This window comes from Loxodonta africana, chromosome 27, assembly GCF_030014295.1.
Source record: "Loxodonta africana isolate mLoxAfr1 chromosome 27, mLoxAfr1.hap2, whole genome shotgun sequence".
Lineage (NCBI taxonomy): Eukaryota > Metazoa > Chordata > Mammalia > Proboscidea > Elephantidae > Loxodonta > Loxodonta africana.
The window spans coordinates 32721937-32743584 of record NC_087368.1 but is presented as its reverse complement, the minus strand read 5'-3'; the positions used below and the strand labels follow the sequence as shown (position 1 = coordinate 32743584).

Sequence of the window (21648 nt, the reverse complement as noted above, 5' to 3'; positions counted from 1 at the left end):
GAAAATACATACCCGAGCCTACCTTTTCATGATAAAAGGGGTGGTAAGAATACAAACCGAGACTTGGTAACTTCCTGCTAGGGATCCTTTCAATATTTTTCAATGCTTCTAAAGTAAAGAGCATGCTCCCCTGTCGGATCTACACCTTTACTCCCTCCTCCCCATGCCTCTCCTAGCATTACGTGCTTCCAGAACATTTACCGAATAGCTTCTGTGCCCTAGACACTGAGCTGTCCCTGAGCTGGCACTTCAGAGGGGGTGACAGAAAAATACAGAGGTGGCTGATGGGATGACGTGGCAGGAAATGAGGGAAAGGAGTTAACAAGAAACATTGCTAATATTTTTTTAATTTGAGAGACTGAGTAGATGGTGATCCCACTAACTGAGGAAAGTAATATAGCATGAAGAACTGGTATAGGTGGGAGTTAGATGACCACGAGCAGGTCACGCGGCATTCCCCAGGCATTAAACCTCTAAGAAGGCATTCAGCCTCCATCACCCTCTGAATTCACCCATGATCCCACCATTTGGGTGAATGTCCTTGAGGTCTCTCTCTCTTTTTTTCCCCTCTTTTTTCAGTTTTCTCGAAAGGCTTAAGGAAAACAAACATGCTGAAAAATGCCAAAAGATAATATAATAATTATCCATGTGGTTTTTACCTTGAGATCATTTTATAGAAATTAAAACATTATAAAGTCAAGGTTTCTGTTTTTCTCCCTCACTCCTCAGAAACAACCTCTGTCGTGATTTTGATCTGAAGCCAGTCCATGCTTTTATATTTTCCCTGAGTATATTGAAGGTGTACAGCAATGCATAAGCAATACATAACATTGTTTTGTGATGTGTTCATGATAGAAAAAAAATGTTTAATGTGGAAAAAGAAACTTGCTTTTTTCCAGTGAACATTATATTTTCAGTTACTGTTCAAGTTAATGAATATGTATCAGTTGATTTAATTCATTCATCTTAATAGATGGTTAATAAAGACATCAGTGTACCACACTGTTATTAGATATTTGGGTTGGAACAACCACACACGTAAGCGTGCGACATTGTGTATTTTTTGATGAGAAGCAATAGAAAGTACAAGTACTACCTACAAACGTTTTCTTTCCTAAAACAATTGACCCTCAATCTAATCAAGCCTCTAGATTTTAACTATAAAGTTGAAGGAAATTCAGAGCATAGAGAAACGGCACCTTGAAGATGCACTCAGTGAAATCCAGAATGTAGGATATTCTGTAAGAAAAATTACCAAGTTCCTTCAACAGAGAAGTGGCATGAATAAAGGGGTAGAGGAGACTAACAACCATTACCATTTTAAAGGGTCTTAAGGGACATACCAGCTTGACAACAAAGAACACAAGTACAAGACTCACACACCCAATTTCAGAACTTACCACAGACCAACAATAATCGAAACAGTTTGCTACTGGCATAAGCATTAGCCTATACACCAAGGGAGCAGATTTGAAAATCAGAAATAAACCCATACATCTACGGTCAAGTGGTTTTCATCAGTGTCATGGACAATTCAGTGGGGGAAAGAATAGTCTCTTCAACAAGTGTTGCTGGGAACTGGATAGCAACATTCAAAGGAATGAAGTTGGACCCCTCCCTTATACCATATACAAAAATTAACACAAAATATGTAAGAGTTAAAACTATAAAATTCTTCAAAGAAAACATGGGTGTAAACCTTCATGACCTTGGATTCAGCAATGGGTTATTAGGCATAACACCAAAAACCAAGCAGCAGAAGAACAAAGAGCTAAATTGGACTTCATCAAACTTTAAAATTTGTGCATCTAAGGGCATTGTCAAAAAAGTGAACAACAGAGAGTCCCTCACGGAGCAGGAGAGAAGTGGGGTGCAGAACTCAAATTCTAGTAAAAGGACCAGACTTAATGGTCTGACTAAGACTGGAGAGACCCTGGAACACATGGCCCCCGGAGTCTTTGTTAGCTCAAAATTAAAACCGTTCCCGAAGCCAGCTCGTCAGATTAGACTGGACTATAAGAAATAAAATACTTGTGAAGAGTGCTTCTTAGCTCAAGTACGTACCTGAGACTGAGTGGGCAGCTCCTGTCTGGAGGCAAGATGAGAAGGGAAAAGGGACAGGAGCTGGTTGAATGGACACGAGAAGCCTGGGGCGGAAAGGAGTGTACTGTCACATTGTAGGGAGAGCAGCTAGGGTCACATAACCATGTGTGTATAAATGTTGGTATGAGCAATCAACTTGAAGCTGTAAACTTTCACTTAAAGCACAATAAAAAAAAAATGAAAAGACAACCTATGGAATGCAAGAAGATTTTCCTAAGTATATATCTGATAGGAATCTGATATCAAGTATGTAAAGAACCTTTACAACTTCACTACAAAACGACAGATAAGCCAGTTTTAAAATGGACAGTTTGAATAGACATTTCTCCAGGAATTTATACAAATGTCCAAGAAGCACATGAAAGGATGCTTAACATCATTGCTTATTAAAGAAATGCAAGTCAAAACCACAGTGAGATACCACTTCACACCCACTAGATGGCTACACTCAAAAGTACAGAAAATAACAAGTGTTGACAAGGACGTGAAGAACTGGAATGAATGGATGTTGCTGGTGAGAATTCAGAATCACGCAGCACTTTGAACAACATTCTGCCAGTTTCTCAGAAGGCTAAATATAAAGTTGCCGTATGACTCTGCACTTGTGCTCCTGGATACATACCAGGAGAAACGAAAACTTCCGTCTGTGCAGGACCTTGGACGCTAATGTTCGTAGCGGCATAGTTGCTAATAACCAAAAGGTAGATACAACCCAAATGGCCATCAACTGATGAATGGATTAAAAAAGAAAAAAAAAAAAAATGATACATCCATTTTTTTTTATGTGGTGATAAAAACGCAGTACTGTTACATGCTACAATGTGGACGAACCTTGAAAATACTGAGACCGGCCAGTCACAAAGAGCACAAAAAGTGTTCTAAAATTGATAGTGGTGATTCCTGCGTGGCTCTGTAGGTAGAGTAGAAGCCATTGAATTGCACACCTTCAATGGGCAGGTTTTATGGTATGTGAATAATACCTCAATAAAGCCGTTATGAAAAAAAGAGAAAGGCATGTCAGCCAAATGCAGGCTCGTTTAGATCCTGATTCGAACTAACTACAAAAAGGCAGTTTGGGACAGTCGGGGAAACTTGAGCACAGGCCGATGAGAGTGAGGGATTGCTGATTTCTGTGTGTGGATACTATTGTGGGTATGGGTATTTTTCGAAGATTCTTATCTCTTAGAGGTATGTGCTGAAGATGTGTAGGTCAAATGGGATTTGCTTTAATGAGGGATTTGCATTCAATACGCCATGAGTTAGGAGGGGAAGGGGATAAAACAAGATTGACAATGGGTGAAACAAGCGTATGTTTAAATATCGTAATAAAACACTAAAAATGAAAAAAAAAATTTGATGAAACAAAACTGTGAGCATGAACAGACCTACTACCATCCATCCGCCTTCTGTTCCCATTCACCGATTCTTGCCAATTTCACTTGCCGGGCATCTCATCACTACGTATTTTACTTTATTTATGCTATTGAAGCCCCCGGCCCTCATTGCATCTTTCCCAACCACTGCGTAGAGTCCTATTGGATCTGCCTGCGTCCTGCCAGGCCACCAGACCATTCTTTCTATTGCTGCCGAAGTCATCTTCCTGAATAGAGATCTGATAAGGTCACTCCCTACTTAAAACCCTCCAGGGATTTTTGTTGACCTGACAAGTCCAAGTGTCTACCTGCAGTTTACCCAGCTAGACCCCGCCTACCTTCCCCTCCTGCCGCATCGGCTCCACCTGTAAGGAATTCAGTTCTTTCATAGAAACCACTAGGATCTCTCTCACTTTGGGGCCACTGCGTATGTTCTTCTGTCTGGTCCACTCATCCACACCCCCACTCCTTCTTTTAATTTGTTGTTGTCATTTTTCAGGTCTCAGTTTAAACAGCCCTTTCTCAGCCAAGTATTTTCTGACTGTCACTTTGCTATGCCCTCGGTACCTGTCCCCAGCACCTGCTCTTGCTGTGTGATCCTGTAACTGTCCTGTTGTGAAAGTGCCAGGAAGGTTTACCTTGTGTATCCTGCTGGGCACTGCAGCATCACTTACCTGGTCCTCTCTAGTCACATTTGTTGCCCTTAAATATTTCAACAATGAGTACAGTATTCTTTGCAGTAGTATTTGTAATAGGAAAAATTTAGGGAGGAGAAGACCTAAACGTAAACACTTTTCATCGCTAGTTGCTATGGGGTCGGCTCCGACTCACGGTGACCTTATGTAACAAAACGTGATCGTTGGTACGTTTCGTCCGTTGTTGCGGCAATTGTGTCAATCCATCTCATTGATAGTTTCCATCGTTGCCGCTGAACCCTGCTGACCCTGGTGTCTTTTTCTAGCAGTTGGTCTTTCCTGATGATGTATCCAAATTAAGTGACCTGAAGTCTCGCCATCTTGGCTTTTAAGAAGCATTCTGGTTGTATTTCTTCTAAGACAGATTTGTTTGTTCTTCTGGGAGTCCACAGTATATTCAGTATTCTTCGCCACACCATAGTTTGAACGCATCAGTTCTTCTGTCTTCCTTTTTCATTGTCCAGCTTTCGTATGCATATGAGGCCATTGAAAACACCATGACTTGAGTTAGGGGTGCCTTAGTCATTGAGGTGACATCTTCATTTGATTTTTTGACTTCTTGCTTCCATGGACATTGATTGTTGGTCCACGTAGGGTGAAATCATTGACAACTTCAATTTCTTCCTCCTTTATCATGAGTTGTTTATCAGTCCAGTTGTGAGGATTTTCATTTTCTTCCCATTCAGGTATAATCCATACTAAAGGCTGTAGTCTTTGACCTTCATCAGTAAATGCTTCAGGTCACTTTCATTATCAGCAAGCAGGGTTGTATCATCTGAATATCAGGTTGTTAGTGAGTCTTCCTCTATTCCTGATGCCGCATCTTTCTTCATATAGTCTCGCTTCTCAGAATATTTGTTCAGCATACAGATTGAATAAGTAAAATGAAATGATACAACCCAGCTGCACACCTTTTCCAGTTCGGAGCCCTTTAGTATGCCCTTTGTCCTGTTCGAATAACTGCCTCTTGATCCGTGTGCACATTCTGCATGAGCACAATTAAGTGCTCTGTAATTCCCATTCTTTATAACGTTACCCATAATTTCTTAGGATACAACACTATAAACCCAACCCATTGCAGTCAAGTTGAATTGCAACTCATAGTGACCCTATAGGACAGAGTAGAACCGCCCCCATAGGGTTTTCCAGTCAACCGCTTAGTCATCGTACCACCAGGGTTCCTTATATAATGCTATATCGAAAAAAACAAAACAGAACCGTTGCCGTTGAGTTGATTCCAACTCTTAGTGACCCTATAGAACAGAGTAGAACTGCCCTATAGGGTTTCCAAGGAGTGCCTGGTGGATTTGAACTACTGACCTTTTGGTTAGCAGGTGAGTGCTTAACCACTGCACCACCAGGGCTCCAGCTAACACTATAAAAAAAAAAACTATAAAAAAATCAAAACTAAAATAAGATTTCATCTCACTCCAACGAGGCTGGCATTAATCCAAAAAACACAAAATAATAAATGTCGGAGAGGCTGTGGAGAGATTGGAACACTTATACACTGCTGGTGGGAATGTAAAATGGTACAACCACTTTGGAAATCGATTTGGTGCTTCCTTAAAAAGCTAGAAATAGAACTACCATATGATCCAGCAATCCCACTCCTTGGAATATATCCTAGAGTAATAAGAGCCTTTACCCGAACAGATATATGCACACCCATGTTCATTGCAGCACTGTTTAGAATAGCAAAAATTGGAAGCAACCAAGGTGCCCATCAATGAATGAATGGATAAATAAATTACGGTATATTCACACAATGGAATACTATGCATTGATAAAGAACATAGCATGTTTAAATTAGGAAAAAAAAATGGATTCTTCATAAAACCATTAAAAATGATCATTATAATGAAGACCATAACCATATTGAAAAATTGTTGTTAGTTGCGTTGAGTTGACCCTAACTCATTGCAGCCCTGTGTGTGCAGAGTGGAACTGCTCTGCAGGGTTTTCACGGCGAACTTTCGGAAGCGGATCACCAGGCCTGTCTTGCAAGGCACTTCTGGGTGGGTTTGAACTGCCAACCTTTTGGCTAGTAGTTGAGCATTTAACTGTTTGTGCCACCAGGCACTCTGTTAAAAATTAATTTACTTTATAATTTAAATTATATTAAAATGTTGAGAAAGTAAACTGAACACAGTTGTATTTAATGACTTATGAGGAATATATGTCTATTAGCTGGATACGTTTTGGCAGTGATTTTTGTAAGGTAAGATGATGACGATTTTAGTGGAGATGAGTTCTGTGTCCCCTGGGGTAACACGTTCATGTACATTTAGATAATTGGTTCAAAAATACCCTGTGGATAAGATTTCAGTACCATTCGAATCAACTAAATAGTGTGATCAAAAGCATAAGGGAGACAGTTCACATTGACTGGATTCAAGGGTCTATGCCGGGCTGGAACAGAAGTAGAACTTAGTTACCAGTTTACCCGTTGCCATGGAGTCCCTTCCAACTCATGGTGACCCCGTGTGTGTCGGAGTAGAACTGTGCAGCACAAGGCTCTTTCAGTGGCTGATTTTTCAGGAGCACATCACCTAGCCTGCCTTCCGAGGTACATCTGGGTGTACTTGGAATTCCAGCCTTTCCACTGTAGCCTGAACTCTGGGAGGAGAGTGTTGACTGCCAGACCAAAGGGTTTAGGAGTTGTTGAATGCCTTAAAGCTGGGTGCTTTAGGAAGACTAATCCGGAGCATTTTGGGGGCGGGGGGTGGACTGGCAAGGGAGCAGCCTTAGAGCCAGAGAACTGTAGCTGTGCAGGCTAGGTAAGAAAACCTGACGAGGAGGGGAACGGTGGGGATTGAGGGGTACAGACGGAGAAGCGGAAGGAAAGAAGGGTATGTTTATGACTAAAAAGTTCATAAAGGTAAACGTGGGTCACGAGAGCTTTTTTCTTCTTAGTACATGTGAGATTCCATCTTTGAGGTGCATCTGCTGTCCCTGTTGGAAAGCTAGTTTTTCTTCAGCGCCCCAGGAATGCTAACACTGAACTTTTCACCCTAGGGTTATGATAATTCAGAGAGCAGTGTTCGGAAAGCCTGTGTGTTCTGCCTGGTGGCTGTTCATGCGGTGATTGGTGATGAACTAAAACCCCATCTCAGTCAACTCACTGGCAGTAAAGTAAGTAATGCCGCTTTATTTTAAATATGGCGGCCACGGTATGTTCTTCAAAACTTAGTTTTGTGTGTGTGTGTTGAAGGTTAAATTTATTAGTCGGCTCTTAATCAGTAATGCTTGGAGCATCCATCCTGCCCTTATTCACCCAATCAGTTGTCACTCAGGTGAAGGTACGGTTTGGTAGGGCGGTTGGTGGACTGCTCCTGGAGAAAATGCCTGCAGCTTCTGGTCATTTGTAACACCCAGCTGACTCCTGCCCCAGCCCAGCACCAAATCCTTACTCCCAGGGACCATTTAATGAAGAACAAAGAGGCTGTCGTGATTACACATTTATGGACTATCTCATACCCTCCCCAGTGGAACACTTCAACATTTTTTAAAATTTTCCCCTTAAGAGCTATAATAACCAAATATTGCCCTCCTTTTTCTGTTCTTTATTATTATGATCCAGATTCATGTTCAACTTTGACTTTGTGTGTTAAAATAAGAACTTCTGAGTAGTCCTTAAGACTTCAGTAAATAAAATAGAATTTACCTGTCTCATTTTTTGTTACTACCCAAACCTCGAAGTTTGTTTTAGGGGCTGAGGGTAGCTGAGGATGATTGCTGAATTATGGCTTAAGAACCAGTTGGCAGGAGGTATTCCTCTTCATTTAAAGAGCTTCCCAGAATCCTAACAGTTGTCATTAGTGTGGTCAGATTTATTTTTAAAATAGCAAAAAAGCAGAAGAAAAATATCTGCCTTTTTTAAAGGAGAATCAGCTCAGGTACACACTTTTCACTAAATACCTAAGTTATAGATAGATTACAGCAGTGACAGACAGCTTTAAGATTTAGGTGTCATCTCTGCCCAAGGAAAACAAATGCACATGGAAGATGTCACAGGTGGTTTCGGGGGGCTCAGCGAGTCCCCGGACCCCACGACACCAGGTTAGGAATGCTTGAAGCAAAGAGTTAGCATTAAAAAACAAACCTCCAACAAACGCGTGATTTTCAAAGAAAAAAGTATCCCAGCTTTTCTGATAAACTCAACCTAGGTTCTGGTAATCTGGAGGTGCCTGCAGAATTAAAATTCAGCACCTTATCTCAAGATAGTAGCAAGGGGGAGCAATATTAGGAAATAACATTAGGTGAAAAAGGCAGAGTGTAGAATTGTACGTGCATTGATCACGCGTGTCCAAAAATAAGCTCTCAAGCAAAAGGACACAGAGATCGTTAGGACGGCAGCGGCACAGTGTTCCGAGGGCCTCGGCCCTGGGAGCAAGTCCCAGAGTCCTGCCAGCCCGCTTCTTACCCGCCCCGCGATCTGAGGTCCTCGGCCCTGGGAGCAGGTCCCAGAGTCCTGCCAGCCCGCTTCTTACCCGCCCCGCGATCCGAGGGCCTCGGCCCTGGGAGCAAGTCCCAGAGTCCTGCCAGCCAGCTTCTTACCCGCCCTGCGATCCGAGGGCCTCGGCCCTCGGAGCAGGTCCCAGAGTCCTGCCAGCCCGCTTCTTATCTGCCCTGCGATCTGAGGGCCTCGGCCCTGGGAGCAGGTCCCAGAGTCCTGCCAGCCAGCTTCTTACCCGCCCCGCGATCCGAGGGCCTCGGCCCTGGGAGCAGGTCCCAGAGTCCTGCCAGCCCGCTTCTTACCCGCCCCGCGATCCGAGGGCCTCGGCCCTGGGAGCAGGTCCCAGAGTCCTGCCAGCCAGCTTCTTACCCGCCCTGCGATCTGAGGCGGTGGCTTAGCCGCTCCGTATCCCGGTTTGCACACCTGTGAGATGCTGCAGGGATACAGAGCAGTCCCCATAGTGGTAGCACGTAATCCTCAGGTGTTTGTCCTCATTACTTTCACGGTGACCTCTTTTTCTAATTCTGCGTTAATGTCTTCTGTGTCATTACTGTAGCATTTTTTGAAAAGGCATGTGGTCATATACAGACTCAGAGACTTAAACGTCCTTTTTTGTAACTATTACCAGCAGTAACTGAACAATAACCGCCACCTGTCTAAAATCTTTCCAATTTCACATGTGTGTATATAATTTCTTTCAATGATCATCTTATAACTGTGAGCAACTTGCAGCTTTTGGAGTTCCCCCTTAATGACTCGTGTCTGGCTTGAATCTGCAGATGAAGCTCCTGAATCTCTACATCAAACGTGCGCAGACAGGCTCCGGGGGCGCTGATCCCACTACTGATGTTTCTGGACAGAGTTAGTGAAGCTGACAGAAGTGAACCAGGTCTCTCAAAGAAAGGGCAAAAAGACCACCCTCGTCAATGAAAGGAAATTTTCAAATATATCTTTTAGACTTACCATTGTTTCCCAGTTTTAATTTTTTGTTTTGTTTTGTATTTTCTGTAACGGAGGGCTATCCTCAGTCTGCATGTAACTTTTATGATAGTTATCCCAAATCCAAGATGAAGCAGTATTAACACCAGTTGGTCAATACAAAGGAATTTTTAATCTAATTCGTCATTTTACATGTCTGTACCTTTTGTCTTCCCATTAACCTTTGCCAGTGTTACGATTGTACAATTTTTTTTTTTCCCAAGTGCTGGTTAAACAGGAATGCTTAAAGCTTTAAAAGTTTAACAGTCTAAACTTTTTTTTTTTTTTTTGCCTTTATTCAACTGCAAAATAATATTTTCTTGCTACTCTGCGTTTTGTTCCGTATCATGTCCTATGCTAGAAGTGCTGAAATGATGGGAAAACGAACCAGGACTGATCTGAACTGCAGCTGGACTCTGTTGTGTGTGGTGATCCATGTCATTAGTTCCACCTTCTTTGGGGTGGTCTGTAGTTTGAAAACGAAGACCTCCGAAAGCAACATAAAGCTGACGCCGTTCGTTGGTTATTGAGCTAGCCTTTTTATTTAAAACCATCTCCCCTCCATCATCCCTTCGGTAACTGCACCGGATCGTCGGCCTCTTTTGGGTTTTGTTTTTTTCCTTGATACTTAGAAAAATAGAAGGTTTTATTGCAAGGTTTTTTGGTTTATCTTTGTTGTGAATGATGCTTTTTTTTTGTATTTATTAATATCAAATTCACTTATGAATAAACGTGATAATGGAAACAGACAAAAAAAAAAAACCCCAGTGCATATATGTCGTTGACAGCCTTCTGTTTCTCCTTTAACAAACAAGCTGATTCCTGGACACAGGAGTCAACCGCACCGAGTCTTGAAGTGGTGGCACCTGGTTTCCTTTTACCATGAAATTGCCCTACTTGAAAACATCGACCCTGACGAGAGAGAAGATGGTACCGAGGCTGTCTTTCTGGAACGGGCTCAAATTCTCTACCTCTTCGGGGCGAATACTTCTGACTGAGCTGCTGCCTCTCGTGTCTTTTGGAAAACTACTTAGAGGGTGATTTTTCTGTTATTTTTTAACAAAATTTTTTAGTCACCTTTTGCTACACCTATTCTCTTCACATGCAGCCAACCTTCAAAAAATCACACTTTTGGTGAAAGGCAAATTAGACTGATTTGGAACCAGGCTACTAATCATTTCTCATCTTGACCTTTTTTTTTTAATCCTAAGATAAAGTGAATTTGACTGGAAAGGCAAATAGCTGTTAGGGGAGCAATTTGCTGCTGTCGCAGAGTTATCAGTACTTTCTTTGTTTAACTGAAAAAAAGTGTAGAAACTGTATGTAAAGAATTTAAGAGGAGGACTGAATGGGTGATTGATCGTCGGCTTTTCCCTTCCTTGGTTTCTGTTCCAGCAGCAGGAAGGGTTTCTGAGTTTCCCATCCCTGACCTGTAACGAGTTTGTTTTCTACTGTTAATGACATTGTGTATTTATAGTTCCCTGCTGCCTGTTGTGCATATACTGGCAATAAAACTGTACATAACATTACTTGAAAAATGGATAATGTATATCAGCTGTGTTTTTCTGTCTCACAGTATGACGAAAAAAAGGTCACTTTCATATAACTAGGGGCTTTTGTTGTTGGTCTTGTATCGATGGTGTTCGCTCACGAATTTTATGAGTACACCCGAGGAGAAAAGATTTATCGGGATAGCAGCAACTCTCAAGTGTACGTAGCGATGTGAGCCTGTGTATATTAAGAGCTTATCTTAAAGAAGAAAAGACAATTTAAACCCTGAGCTCTTCTCAGTAGTGTTTTATGTACCGTGACCTGTGGCGTAGTTTTTAATCTGTTTAAGTCACAGTAATGATTGATTTAAAACTTAACCTCTCCCTTAAGGCCTGGCTTTAACTGCTGTTGACAACTAAGTAGAGTGATGTTAGCTGACAGGGACTCTTTTTAATCATTGAAAAATTAGATCAAGCGCCTGGCATCTAAAGGGAGGCACTCGAGAAATGAATGTACTGAGTAACAGAAAAGTATGGTTTAACGTGACTAAGTGAGAACTAATATATAAGAACATGAAAAAAGAATTCTTGTTTAAAATTCTATAATTTCAGTTGATGAGACCGTAAGAAAGTTGTTATTGATGATTCAAACCACTATATGCAGTATACCTTTAACTTGTTCGTTCCAGAAACGTACTGAGATGTGAGCTATTAAAGAATGGTCATAAAAAGCGACTGTTGAAATTTTCTCCTCCTACTCTTCTCCCCTAATTGCCACTGTCATTCGTTTAGTGCGCTGCTCAAGGTTAATTAAAAGCATCTAAGTCCGGATTCTAAGACACGCTCGCCTCCTCTGGGTTTGCAAAGTCTGTAATAGACCTCCGACATTTTAAAGTAGGATTTGGCTTGAACTTGAGGCTTCAAATTTGAAGTTGATTCACTGTGTTTCTTCATATTTTATTCTTACAAACTTAAGGTTAAAATTGCTTTTTTCCATCAAGCTCTGTCTTGTGGTAAAAGACTCGCACCTTACCATCAGACCAGCTCTGTCTGTAAATTCAGGTATATCTTGTGAGGGTTAATTTAGAATAAATTTACAGTACACAGAAATGAGAATTAGCATATTATGCAATAATACATGAGTTTTTACTTAATCTTGAATATCTTTGCATTGTTTTCAGTTCATTTTATTGTAGTTCATTAGTACTGTTTTGCAGCTATGAAAAAGAAAGGTCTAGAACTCAGCTGTAAAAACAAAACTTTCAGTTAAGAATGTATGGATCTTTATTGTAGGATATTTGGAAAATAATGAAAAGCCAAGTAGAAAAACAAAATAACCTCTGATATCACCACTTGGAGATAATTTGTGTTGATATTTTTGGGGTACTAATGCAATGAATTGACTTAATACTGAAAACTGTAGAGACATTAAGTTTTGTTAACCAGAAGAGTGTTAGGATTAGAATTAGCGAACATTCTGAGTGCTTCTGTTTTCTGCACGTACTGAACAGTACATTTTTAATATGTTAATCCTTTGTCCTTCTACAAGGTGACTTCTAAAGGCAGCAAAGTGTTCATCATATGCTAGCACATAATGCTGGATGGTTGATCTTCACTGAATATTCTTAGAACAGACACCTACGTCTTTGCCACATCTCCAGTTATTTCATACTAGACAACTTGAAACTGCTAAATATAGAAAGCCACACTTATTTGAAGATACACTGAATAGCTGGGTTGAAATTGTAATTGCAATCTAAAATAGAACAAGAAAATCAGACAAGATTTCTTGACATGTACTAGATTTTCAGTTTTTCAAGCCTGCCTGCATTCATCCATTAACGGGCATGAGTACCTGCCTTCAAGGGGCAAAGTAAAGCACGTAACTAACACAATGTGGTTGGCGATTGGTGGAAACGCTGGGTGCTTTGATGGAAGCTAGGGGCGGAGGGAATCATGGAAGGCTGCCTGGGAGAGACGATGCTTAAACGTCACCAACGGGCTGAATGTGTGCTAGATGCATCGGGAGTCAGAGAGTGGGTTAGAGAGTGGGGAGGTCAGAGCGAAGTGAAAGTGGCAAAGCAGAGAAGCTTAAAATGGCAAGAAACATGGGGGCATTTCACTGAGACTTTAAACCATAGCTGCTTTTTCTAAGGGTAAAGGTCACACTCTTCCCCTCTCCCTTAAAAGTGCCAACAACAAAAAAAAATGAATCATCTGTGGACCCTCATGACCAAGAAAACTTGGATAGGGCTTTTCCCGTAGTTGGTATTTCAAAAATGTTTTCTTGACATAAAATTATACTAGTCAGTGTGCTTTTTCACACGGAACATGTCCCTTTGTGTCTCCCCAGCTGGCCACTGTTACACAGCTTGGTTTGGCAGAAATATAGGATACCGGTGGGGGAATGACCCAAGGTGGAGTGATAGATGTCCTAAGATAGATCCTAAGGTGAAGGATTCACCGAAGACTTAAGCAGAAAAATAACGTGATTAGAACTGACATCATGAACACTTCAATTTTACAGAATCTAAGCGTTAGAAGTGAGGTATTTGCAGGTCACGATGGTTTATAACACTGCAGGCCTCTCTCCTAACTTACTGCTGATGTCCTTTATTCTCTTATTAAATACTTGAGCACCTGCTAGGCGTCAGACACCCCTAAAATCTGTATGCTCCGAATACGTAGTTGTGGACCTGGTAACGGAAGAGATGCGTTAACGTGCCCTCAAAAATAGGAGTGGTGCAGGAGGGGCAGGCCTGTAACTTGGGGTAGAACAGCACCCAGTGGCGCCGCTCCCGGCACATCGTCCTGAGCAGCAGGCCTCCTACAGCCCGGATCTCCCGCTGTTCATTCAATGTTGGTACCAGACCCTCAGGGCAGCAACTCGCCCCTGAAGAAGGGCAGATCTGTTTTTTTTAATTAAAAGCGAGTGCAAAAAGACATTGTGTGACCATCAGTTTTGCTGGTTTTATTTTTAGCCAAGTTGAGGTTAGAGTAGAAAGTAAGAATCGGGGTTGGCTTACTTCAACAAAGCGAGAAACCTGCTTTTCTCCATCCTCTTAAAGCAGTGGTTCTCGGGGGGGGGGGCTGATTTTGCCCCCAGAAGACATTTGTCAATATCTGGAGATGTTTTTGGTTGTCACAGCTGACTGGCTTCTAGTGGGTAAAAGCTAGGGATGCTGCTAAATGTCCTACGATACCCAGGATGGCCCCCAAAACAGTTATCCAACTGAAAATGTTAACAGTGCTCAGTGAGAACCTTGTCCTAAAGCAAACGGGTTGCCGCAGACAGACTCATTATTCTCTTCATTCCAATCCTATAAGGCAGGTATTATTATCATCACCATACCCAATTTACAGAAGAAGAAACTGAGGCTTAGAGAGGTTAATTGATTTGCCCAAAGGCATGGAGCCTGGAAGCTTTGTAACCAGGTTTTAAATCCAGACTGTTTGAAAGCACAGCCAGAAAACTTAATCACTGTGCCCTAGTTATTCTACATGAACATTTTAAGGTCCTTACCCACTTTGTCAACACTGGTGCTCTTTAACATACCCCCTCAAAAAATAGCATTTCAAAATGGCTCTTGAGGTCTTTTGAAGAACTAGTGTATAAAAGTATTGAGTTTCTAAAAACACACACATCTAAGCTAGGAACGACTCACAATAAGTAAGAATAATATTCCAGAGGACGCAGTTTATGTATCTCCTCCTGTACCGGAAGCATTGATAAAACGAGGCCTCATAGTTCAATGCAAACATCTGCCTTAAGGGACCTAAGAGCCCAAAGTGGGGCTGGGCAGGACAGTGGAAGCTGTGTGGTTGCAGCTTTTCGCCTCCCGTTCCAGACGCTCCAGCTGCACCTTCTCGCTGAGACTGCCCACACTTCAGATTATGTCATCCTTCCCCAACTATCCTTCCCCTCTGCTTGCCTGTCTTCCAGGCTGGATGGTGAAGGAGGTCTCAGGAAGACACCAGACAACAGCCCTAAGGAGAAGTAGCAAGTCCACATTGGAATGCAGGCATACCAGGCTCTGAAAGACTTGATGAGTGAATGTATCGAGAGGGGATTTTCTCAGCTTTGGGGAACATACCTTGACAATTAAGCAAATGAAAAGCCAAATACAGGACTGGACAATGTTATAAAAGAATTCTCGGATCAAGTAGACACTTGAGACTATGTTGGCATCTCCCATCTGGAGGGAAGATGAGAGAGCAGAGGGGGTCAGAAGCTGGTGGAATGAATACGAAGAGAGTGGAGGGAAGGAGCTGGCTGTCTCATTAGGGGTAGTGCAATTAGGAGTATATAGCAAGGGGTATATAAATTTTTGTATGAGAGACTGGTAAACTCGCTTAAAGCACCATAAAAATTTAAAAAGAAAAAAAAAGCCAAATGTCATACTATATCCTCAGCTGTAATATTTAAATATACAAAAAAAACCAAACCCACTGCTGTTGATTCCGACTCATAGTGACCCTATAGGACAGAGTAGAACCGCCCCATAGGGTTTTCAAGGAGTGGCTGGTGGATTCGAACTGCCCACCTTTTTGTTAGCAGCCTGAGCTCTTAGCCACTATGCCACCAGGGCTTCATTTAAACATGCGTAATGTTAATAATCCATAGCGACCCTACAGGACAGAGCAGAACGGCCCCGTAGAGTTTCCAAGGAGCGCCTGGTGACCCGATGGCACTGGGTTTTTGGGTTAATGTTAATAATGAAAGTTGACTTAATCAAAAAGACACTATATTTATGATGAGGCAGGAGATGTATAAAGAGTTGAATTCTCAACTTTCATTGTAAACACAAGTCAGTAGATACTGTCTAAAACTCAATACCGGAAGAAGTCGCTAGGGGCTGAAAGTGACTCTTTTTGGAGAGTAGCAATCTCAGGAGAAAGGAGTTTGGGCCAGGGGACTAATATTCTGACAATAAGCCTAGTAGCATTAGTGGATGTTCTAAACTATGTACTTTTGCCACTTCGATTTTCTTAAAAAAATGAATTTCACCAGTGCTTCCAGATGTGTACTATTCATGGTGGCAAAAACGAGAACCCCCGCCCCCAAAAAAAAAAAAAAAAGAATGCAGGTGTGCAAGAATCTCTTCCCTCAAGGAACTTAACATTCTAGCCGGAGAGACAGACAGACAAGATAAATAAGAAAAATGCGGCATATGTGACATAGCAGTGGGGACTAAGGAGAGAAAGATCAGGGAGTTTTTGGAATTAATAGTTGGAATATACGGCCTTGGTGATAGAAATGATGCCGGAGATTGCATGATAGAATTTCGCAAGACTAAGGACTTCTTCATTGCAAATACCTTTTTGCAACAATATGAACAGTGACTATAGGGTCGCTATGAGTCGGAATTGACTCAACGGCACTGGGTTTGGTTTTTTTTTTGGATACACATGGACCTGGCCAGAGGGAATACACAGGAATCAAATCGACCACATCTGTGGAAAGAGACAATAGAAAAGCTCAATATCATCAGTCAGAACAAGGCCAGGGGTCGACTGCAGAACAGACCATCAATTGCTCATATGCAAGTTCAAGTTGAAGAAAATTAGAGCACGTCCATGAGAACTGAAGTATGACCTTGAGTATATCCCACCTGAATTTAGAGACCATTTCAAGAGTAGATTTGACACATTGAACACTAGTGACCAAAGACAAGTTGTGAAACGACATCAAGGACATCATACATGCAGAAATCGAGAAGTAATTAAAAAGACAGGAAAGAAAGAAGGCCAAAATGGATGTCAGAAGAGATTCTGAAAGTTGCTGTTAAATGCAGAGTAGCTAAAGCAAAAGGGAAGAAATGATGAAGTTCAAGAGCTGAACAGAAGATTTCAAAGGGCGGTTCAAGAAGACAAAGTAAAGTGTTATGGTAAAATGCACAAAGACCTGGAGATAGAAAACCAAAAGGAAAGAACACGCTGGGCATTTCTCAAGCTGAAAGAACTGAAGGAAAAATTCAAGCCTCCAGTTGCAATATTGAAGGATTCTATGGGGAAAATATTAACACAAGAAGCATCAAAAGAAGAAGGAAGGAATACACAGGGTCATTGTACCAAAGAATTGATTGACGTTCAACCGTTTCAGAAGGTAGCATATGATCAAGAACTAATGTAATGGTACTGAAGGAAGAAGTCCAAGCTGCACTGAAGGCATTTGCAAAAAACAAGGCTCCGGGAATTGATGAGATGTTTCAAAAAACAGATGCAGTGCTGGAGGTGCTCACTCGTCTTGGTCATCTAGTGCTGCTATAACAGAAATACCACAAGTGGATGGCTTCAACAAACAGAAGTTTATTCTCTCACAATCTAGTTGGCCAGAAGTCCAAATTCAGGACTTCAACTCCAGGTAAAGGCTGTCTCTGTTGGCTCTGGAGGGAGGTCCATGTTATCAATCTTCCCCTGGACTAGGAGCTTCTCAGTACAGGGACCCCGGGTCTAAAGGACGCACTATTCTCCAGACTTCTGTCTTTTATATCTCAAAAGAGATAAATTTATGACACAATCTAGTAGATTGAGTCCTGCCTCATCAACATAACTGCTGCTAATCCCATCTCATTAACATCTTAGAGATAGGATTTACAACACACAGGAAAATCACATCAGATAACGAAGTGGTTGACAAGCACACAGTACTGGGAATTGTGGCCTAGCCAAGTTGACAGGTATTTTGAGGGGACACAATTCAATCCATGACACTTGCCTATGCCAATGAATTTGGAAGAAGGCCACCTGGCCAACCAACTGGAAGAGATCCATATTTGTACCCACTCCAAAGAAAGGTGATCCAACAGAGTGCAAAAACTATTGAACAATATCATTAGTATCACACACAAGTAAAATTTTGCTGAAGATCATTGAAAAGTGGCTGTAGCAGTATATCAACATGGAACTGCCAGAAATTCAAGCTGGATGCAGCAGAGGACATGGAACAAGGGATGTCATTGCTGATGTCAGATGAATTCTGGCTGAAAGCAGAGAATACCAGAAAGATGTTTACCTGTGCTTTATTGACTATGCAAAGGTATTCAACTGTGTGGATCATAACAAATTATGGACAACATTGTGAAGAATGGGAATTCCAGAACACTTAATTGTGCTCATGGGGAACTGTACTTAAACCAAGAAGCAGTCGTTCGAACAGAACAAGGAGACATTGTGTGTTTTAAAGTCAAGAAAAGTGTGCATCAGGGTTGTATCCTTTCACCATACTTATTCAATCTGTATGCTGAGCAAATAATCCGAGAAGCTGGACTTTATGAAGAAGAACACAGCATCGAGATTGGAGGAAGACTCATTAACAACCTGCGATATACAGATAACACACCCTTGCTTGCTGAAAGCAAAGAGGACTTGAAGCACTTACTGATGAAGATCAAAAACCACAGCCTTCAGTATGGATTACGCCTCAACATAAAGAAAACAAAAATCCTCACAACTGGACCAATGAGCAACATCATGATAAGTGGAGAACGTATTCAAGATGTCAAGAATTTCATTTTACTTGGATCCACAATCAACGCTCATGGAAGAAGCAGTCAAGAAACCAAATGATGCATTGCATTGGGCAAATCTACTGTAAGTATGTCTTTAAAGTGTTAAAGAGCAAAGATGTCACTTTAAGGACTGCGGTGCATCTGACCCAAGCCTTGGTGTTTTCATTCACTTCGTATGCATGTGAAAGTTGGACAATGAGTAAGGAAGACTGAAGAAGAAATGCCTTTGAATTGTGGTGGTGAAGAATACTGAATATACCGTGGACTGCCAGAAAAACGAACAAATTTTCTTGGAAGTATAGCCAGTATGCTCCTTAGAAATGCGGATATCCAGACTTTACCTCACATACTTTTGACATGTTATCAGGAGGGCCTGTCCCTGCAGAAGGACATCATGCTTGGTAAAGTAGAAGGTCAGTGAAAAAAAGGAAGACCCTCAATGAGATGGATTGACACAGTGGCTGCAACAATGGGCCCAAGCATAACAACGATTGTGAGGATGGCACAGGACCAGGCAGTGTTTTCTTCTGTTGTACACAGGGGCGCTAAGAGTTGGAAGCTACTCGATGGCACCTAACAACAACAACAACGACACCCAAAGCAAAATGCAGATTCAATGGAATTCATATCAAAATCCCAATGGTATTTTTTGAAGAAATGGAAAAATTCATCCTAAATTTCATAGAAATTGTAATGGGCCTGAATAGGTTAAACCATCTGGAAAAAGAATAAAGTTGGAGGACTCACACTTCCTGATATCAAAACTTTATGCAATGCTATAGTACTCATAACAGTGTGATACTGGCGTAAGGATAGAGATGTAACCCATAGAATAGAATTGAGAGTTCAGAAATAAACCCTCACATTTATGCTCAACTGATTTTTCACAAAGGTGCTAAGAACATTCAATGGAGAAAGAACAGTCTCTTCGACAAACGGTTCAGGGAAAACCGGATATCCACATGCAAAAGAATGAAATTGGGCCCTTACCTCATACCATAAAACAAAACCAAAACCAAAAATGGATCAAGGACCTAAATTTAAAGCTATAAAATTTTTAGAAGAAAACACAGGGGCAAATCTTTATGACCCTGAATTTGGCAGTGGTTTCTTAAATGTGACCTCAAAAGCATGCGCAATAAAAGAAAAACTAAATTGGACTCCAAATTTTAAAAGCTCGTGTTTCGAAGGACACTAGCGAGTGAAAAGGCACCTCACAGGATGTGACAAAATATTTACAAATCATACATCTTATAAAGTTTTAACATCTAAAATATTATCAAAGAACTCAACAACTCAACTACAAACAACCCGATGAAAAAATAAGCAAAGGACTTGAATTCCTCCAAAGAAAACATACAAATGACCACCAAACCACATTAAATACCATTTCATGCTCTCTATGATGGCTATTATTTAAAAAGAAAAAAAAAGGAAACTGACAAGTGCTGGAGAGGATATGAAGAAACTGGAGCCCTTAGACATTGCTGGTGGGAGAATGTAAAATGATGCGGTCGGTGTGGAAAACAGTTTGGCACTTCCTCCCAAAGTGACACAGAAGTACCACGTGACCCAGCAATTCTGCTCCTAGGTATATACTCCAAACCATTGAAAACAGAGACTCCAACAGGTATTTGTACATCAGTGTTAACAGCAGCATCATCCACAATAGCCGAAAGGTAGAAACGACACAAGTATCCGTGAACAGATGAACGGATAAACAAAATATGGTGTATGTGTGTATATATATATATATATGAATATTATTCAGCCATAAAAAAGGAATAAAGTTCTAACACGTTACAACACAGATGACCTTGGAAACACAACGATAAGTAAAAGTAACCAGATACAAAGGGCTGTGTATTTTATGATTCTATTTACATTAAATGTCCAGAATAGGCAAATCCAATTTTATGATTCTATTTACATTAAATGCCCAGAACGGGCAAATCCGTAGAGATAGAAAATAAATCAGTGGTTGCAAGGAGATGGGGGAGGAGGGAATTGTTGATGAGAGGAACCGCTGGTGGTGAAGTGGTTAAGAGCTATGGCTGCTAATGAAAACGGTGGCAGTTCCAATTCACCACGTGCTCCTTGGAAATTCTATAGGGCAGTTCTGCTCTGTCCTATAGGGTCACTATGAGTTGCAATCGACTCAGTGGCAACGGGTTTGCTTTAGGTTGATGGGAGCCCTGGTGGTGCGATGATTAAGCATGTGGCTGCTAAGCTTAACATCAGCAGTTCAAATCTATCAACCACTCCTTGGAAACTCTGTGGAGCAGTTCTACTCTGTCCTATAGGGTTGCTATAAGTAGGAACTGACTTGATGGCAATGGGCTTGTTTGTTTTGGTCCATAGGGTACAGGTTTCTTTTCGCAATGATAGGATGTTCTGTAATTAGGTAGTAGTGATGGCTGGACAGCATTGTGTATATATACTAACCACCACTGAACTGTGCATTTTAAAATGGTTAAAATGGTGAATTTTCTCTCAATTAAAAAACAGAAGACTGGCTACACCCTTAGCTGTTACAGATCTTTTAAGTGAAAGTATCTTTGTATGCCCTTACCTCACTTTGGCCTTTCCTTCCCCTATGTGGTCTTTACGTAGAATACTGTAAACTGTTACACATGTAATTTGTTATGCATACAACCTTGTTTATAAAACAGGAATCTGGTGTATTCTTTCCTTTATTTCAGGGTGCCGTCCACCATTTATGTATCTTTTTGTTGACGTACTTGCTCAGTGTTTTCAAAGTTCTTTGTTGGGAAACCTTTTGACCCTTTGTATGCCTGAACACACACACCTTCATCTAACTCTTATGTAAATAAATGTTAAGCTGAGCAAAAAAATTCTGGGTTCTAAATTCTTTTCCTTCAACACTGAATTATTCCCTTATCTTCGAACATTCAGTGTTGCAGTCAATTATTTATTTATTTATGTCGGTGAACCAATTTATATAAGTTTTTAGGAAATTTTCTGTCTTTAATGTTGCATTTAGGTGTTTTCTTTTCCTTCCATGTATCCTGTTTGGGA

At 41.2% G+C, this 21648-nt stretch overlaps 1 protein-coding gene across 16 annotated transcripts in view; it reads left to right on the top strand.

The window, feature by feature from the left end:
- The window catches only part of CLASP2 (cytoplasmic linker associated protein 2), a 186655-nt gene extending 166307 nt beyond the window's left edge, over positions 1-20348 (top strand). For all 16 annotated transcript variants that reach the window (XM_064277442.1, XM_064277439.1, XM_064277447.1 and 13 more), the window contains 2 exons: positions 7190-7306; positions 9410-20348. In XM_064277442.1, coding sequence (XP_064133512.1) covers positions 7190-7306; positions 9410-9496 — 204 coding nt within the window. In that variant the 3' untranslated portion in view covers positions 9497-20348. The remainder of the gene's footprint in view (positions 1-7189; positions 7307-9409) is intronic.
- The last annotated feature ends 1300 nt before the right edge of the window (positions 20349-21648 follow it).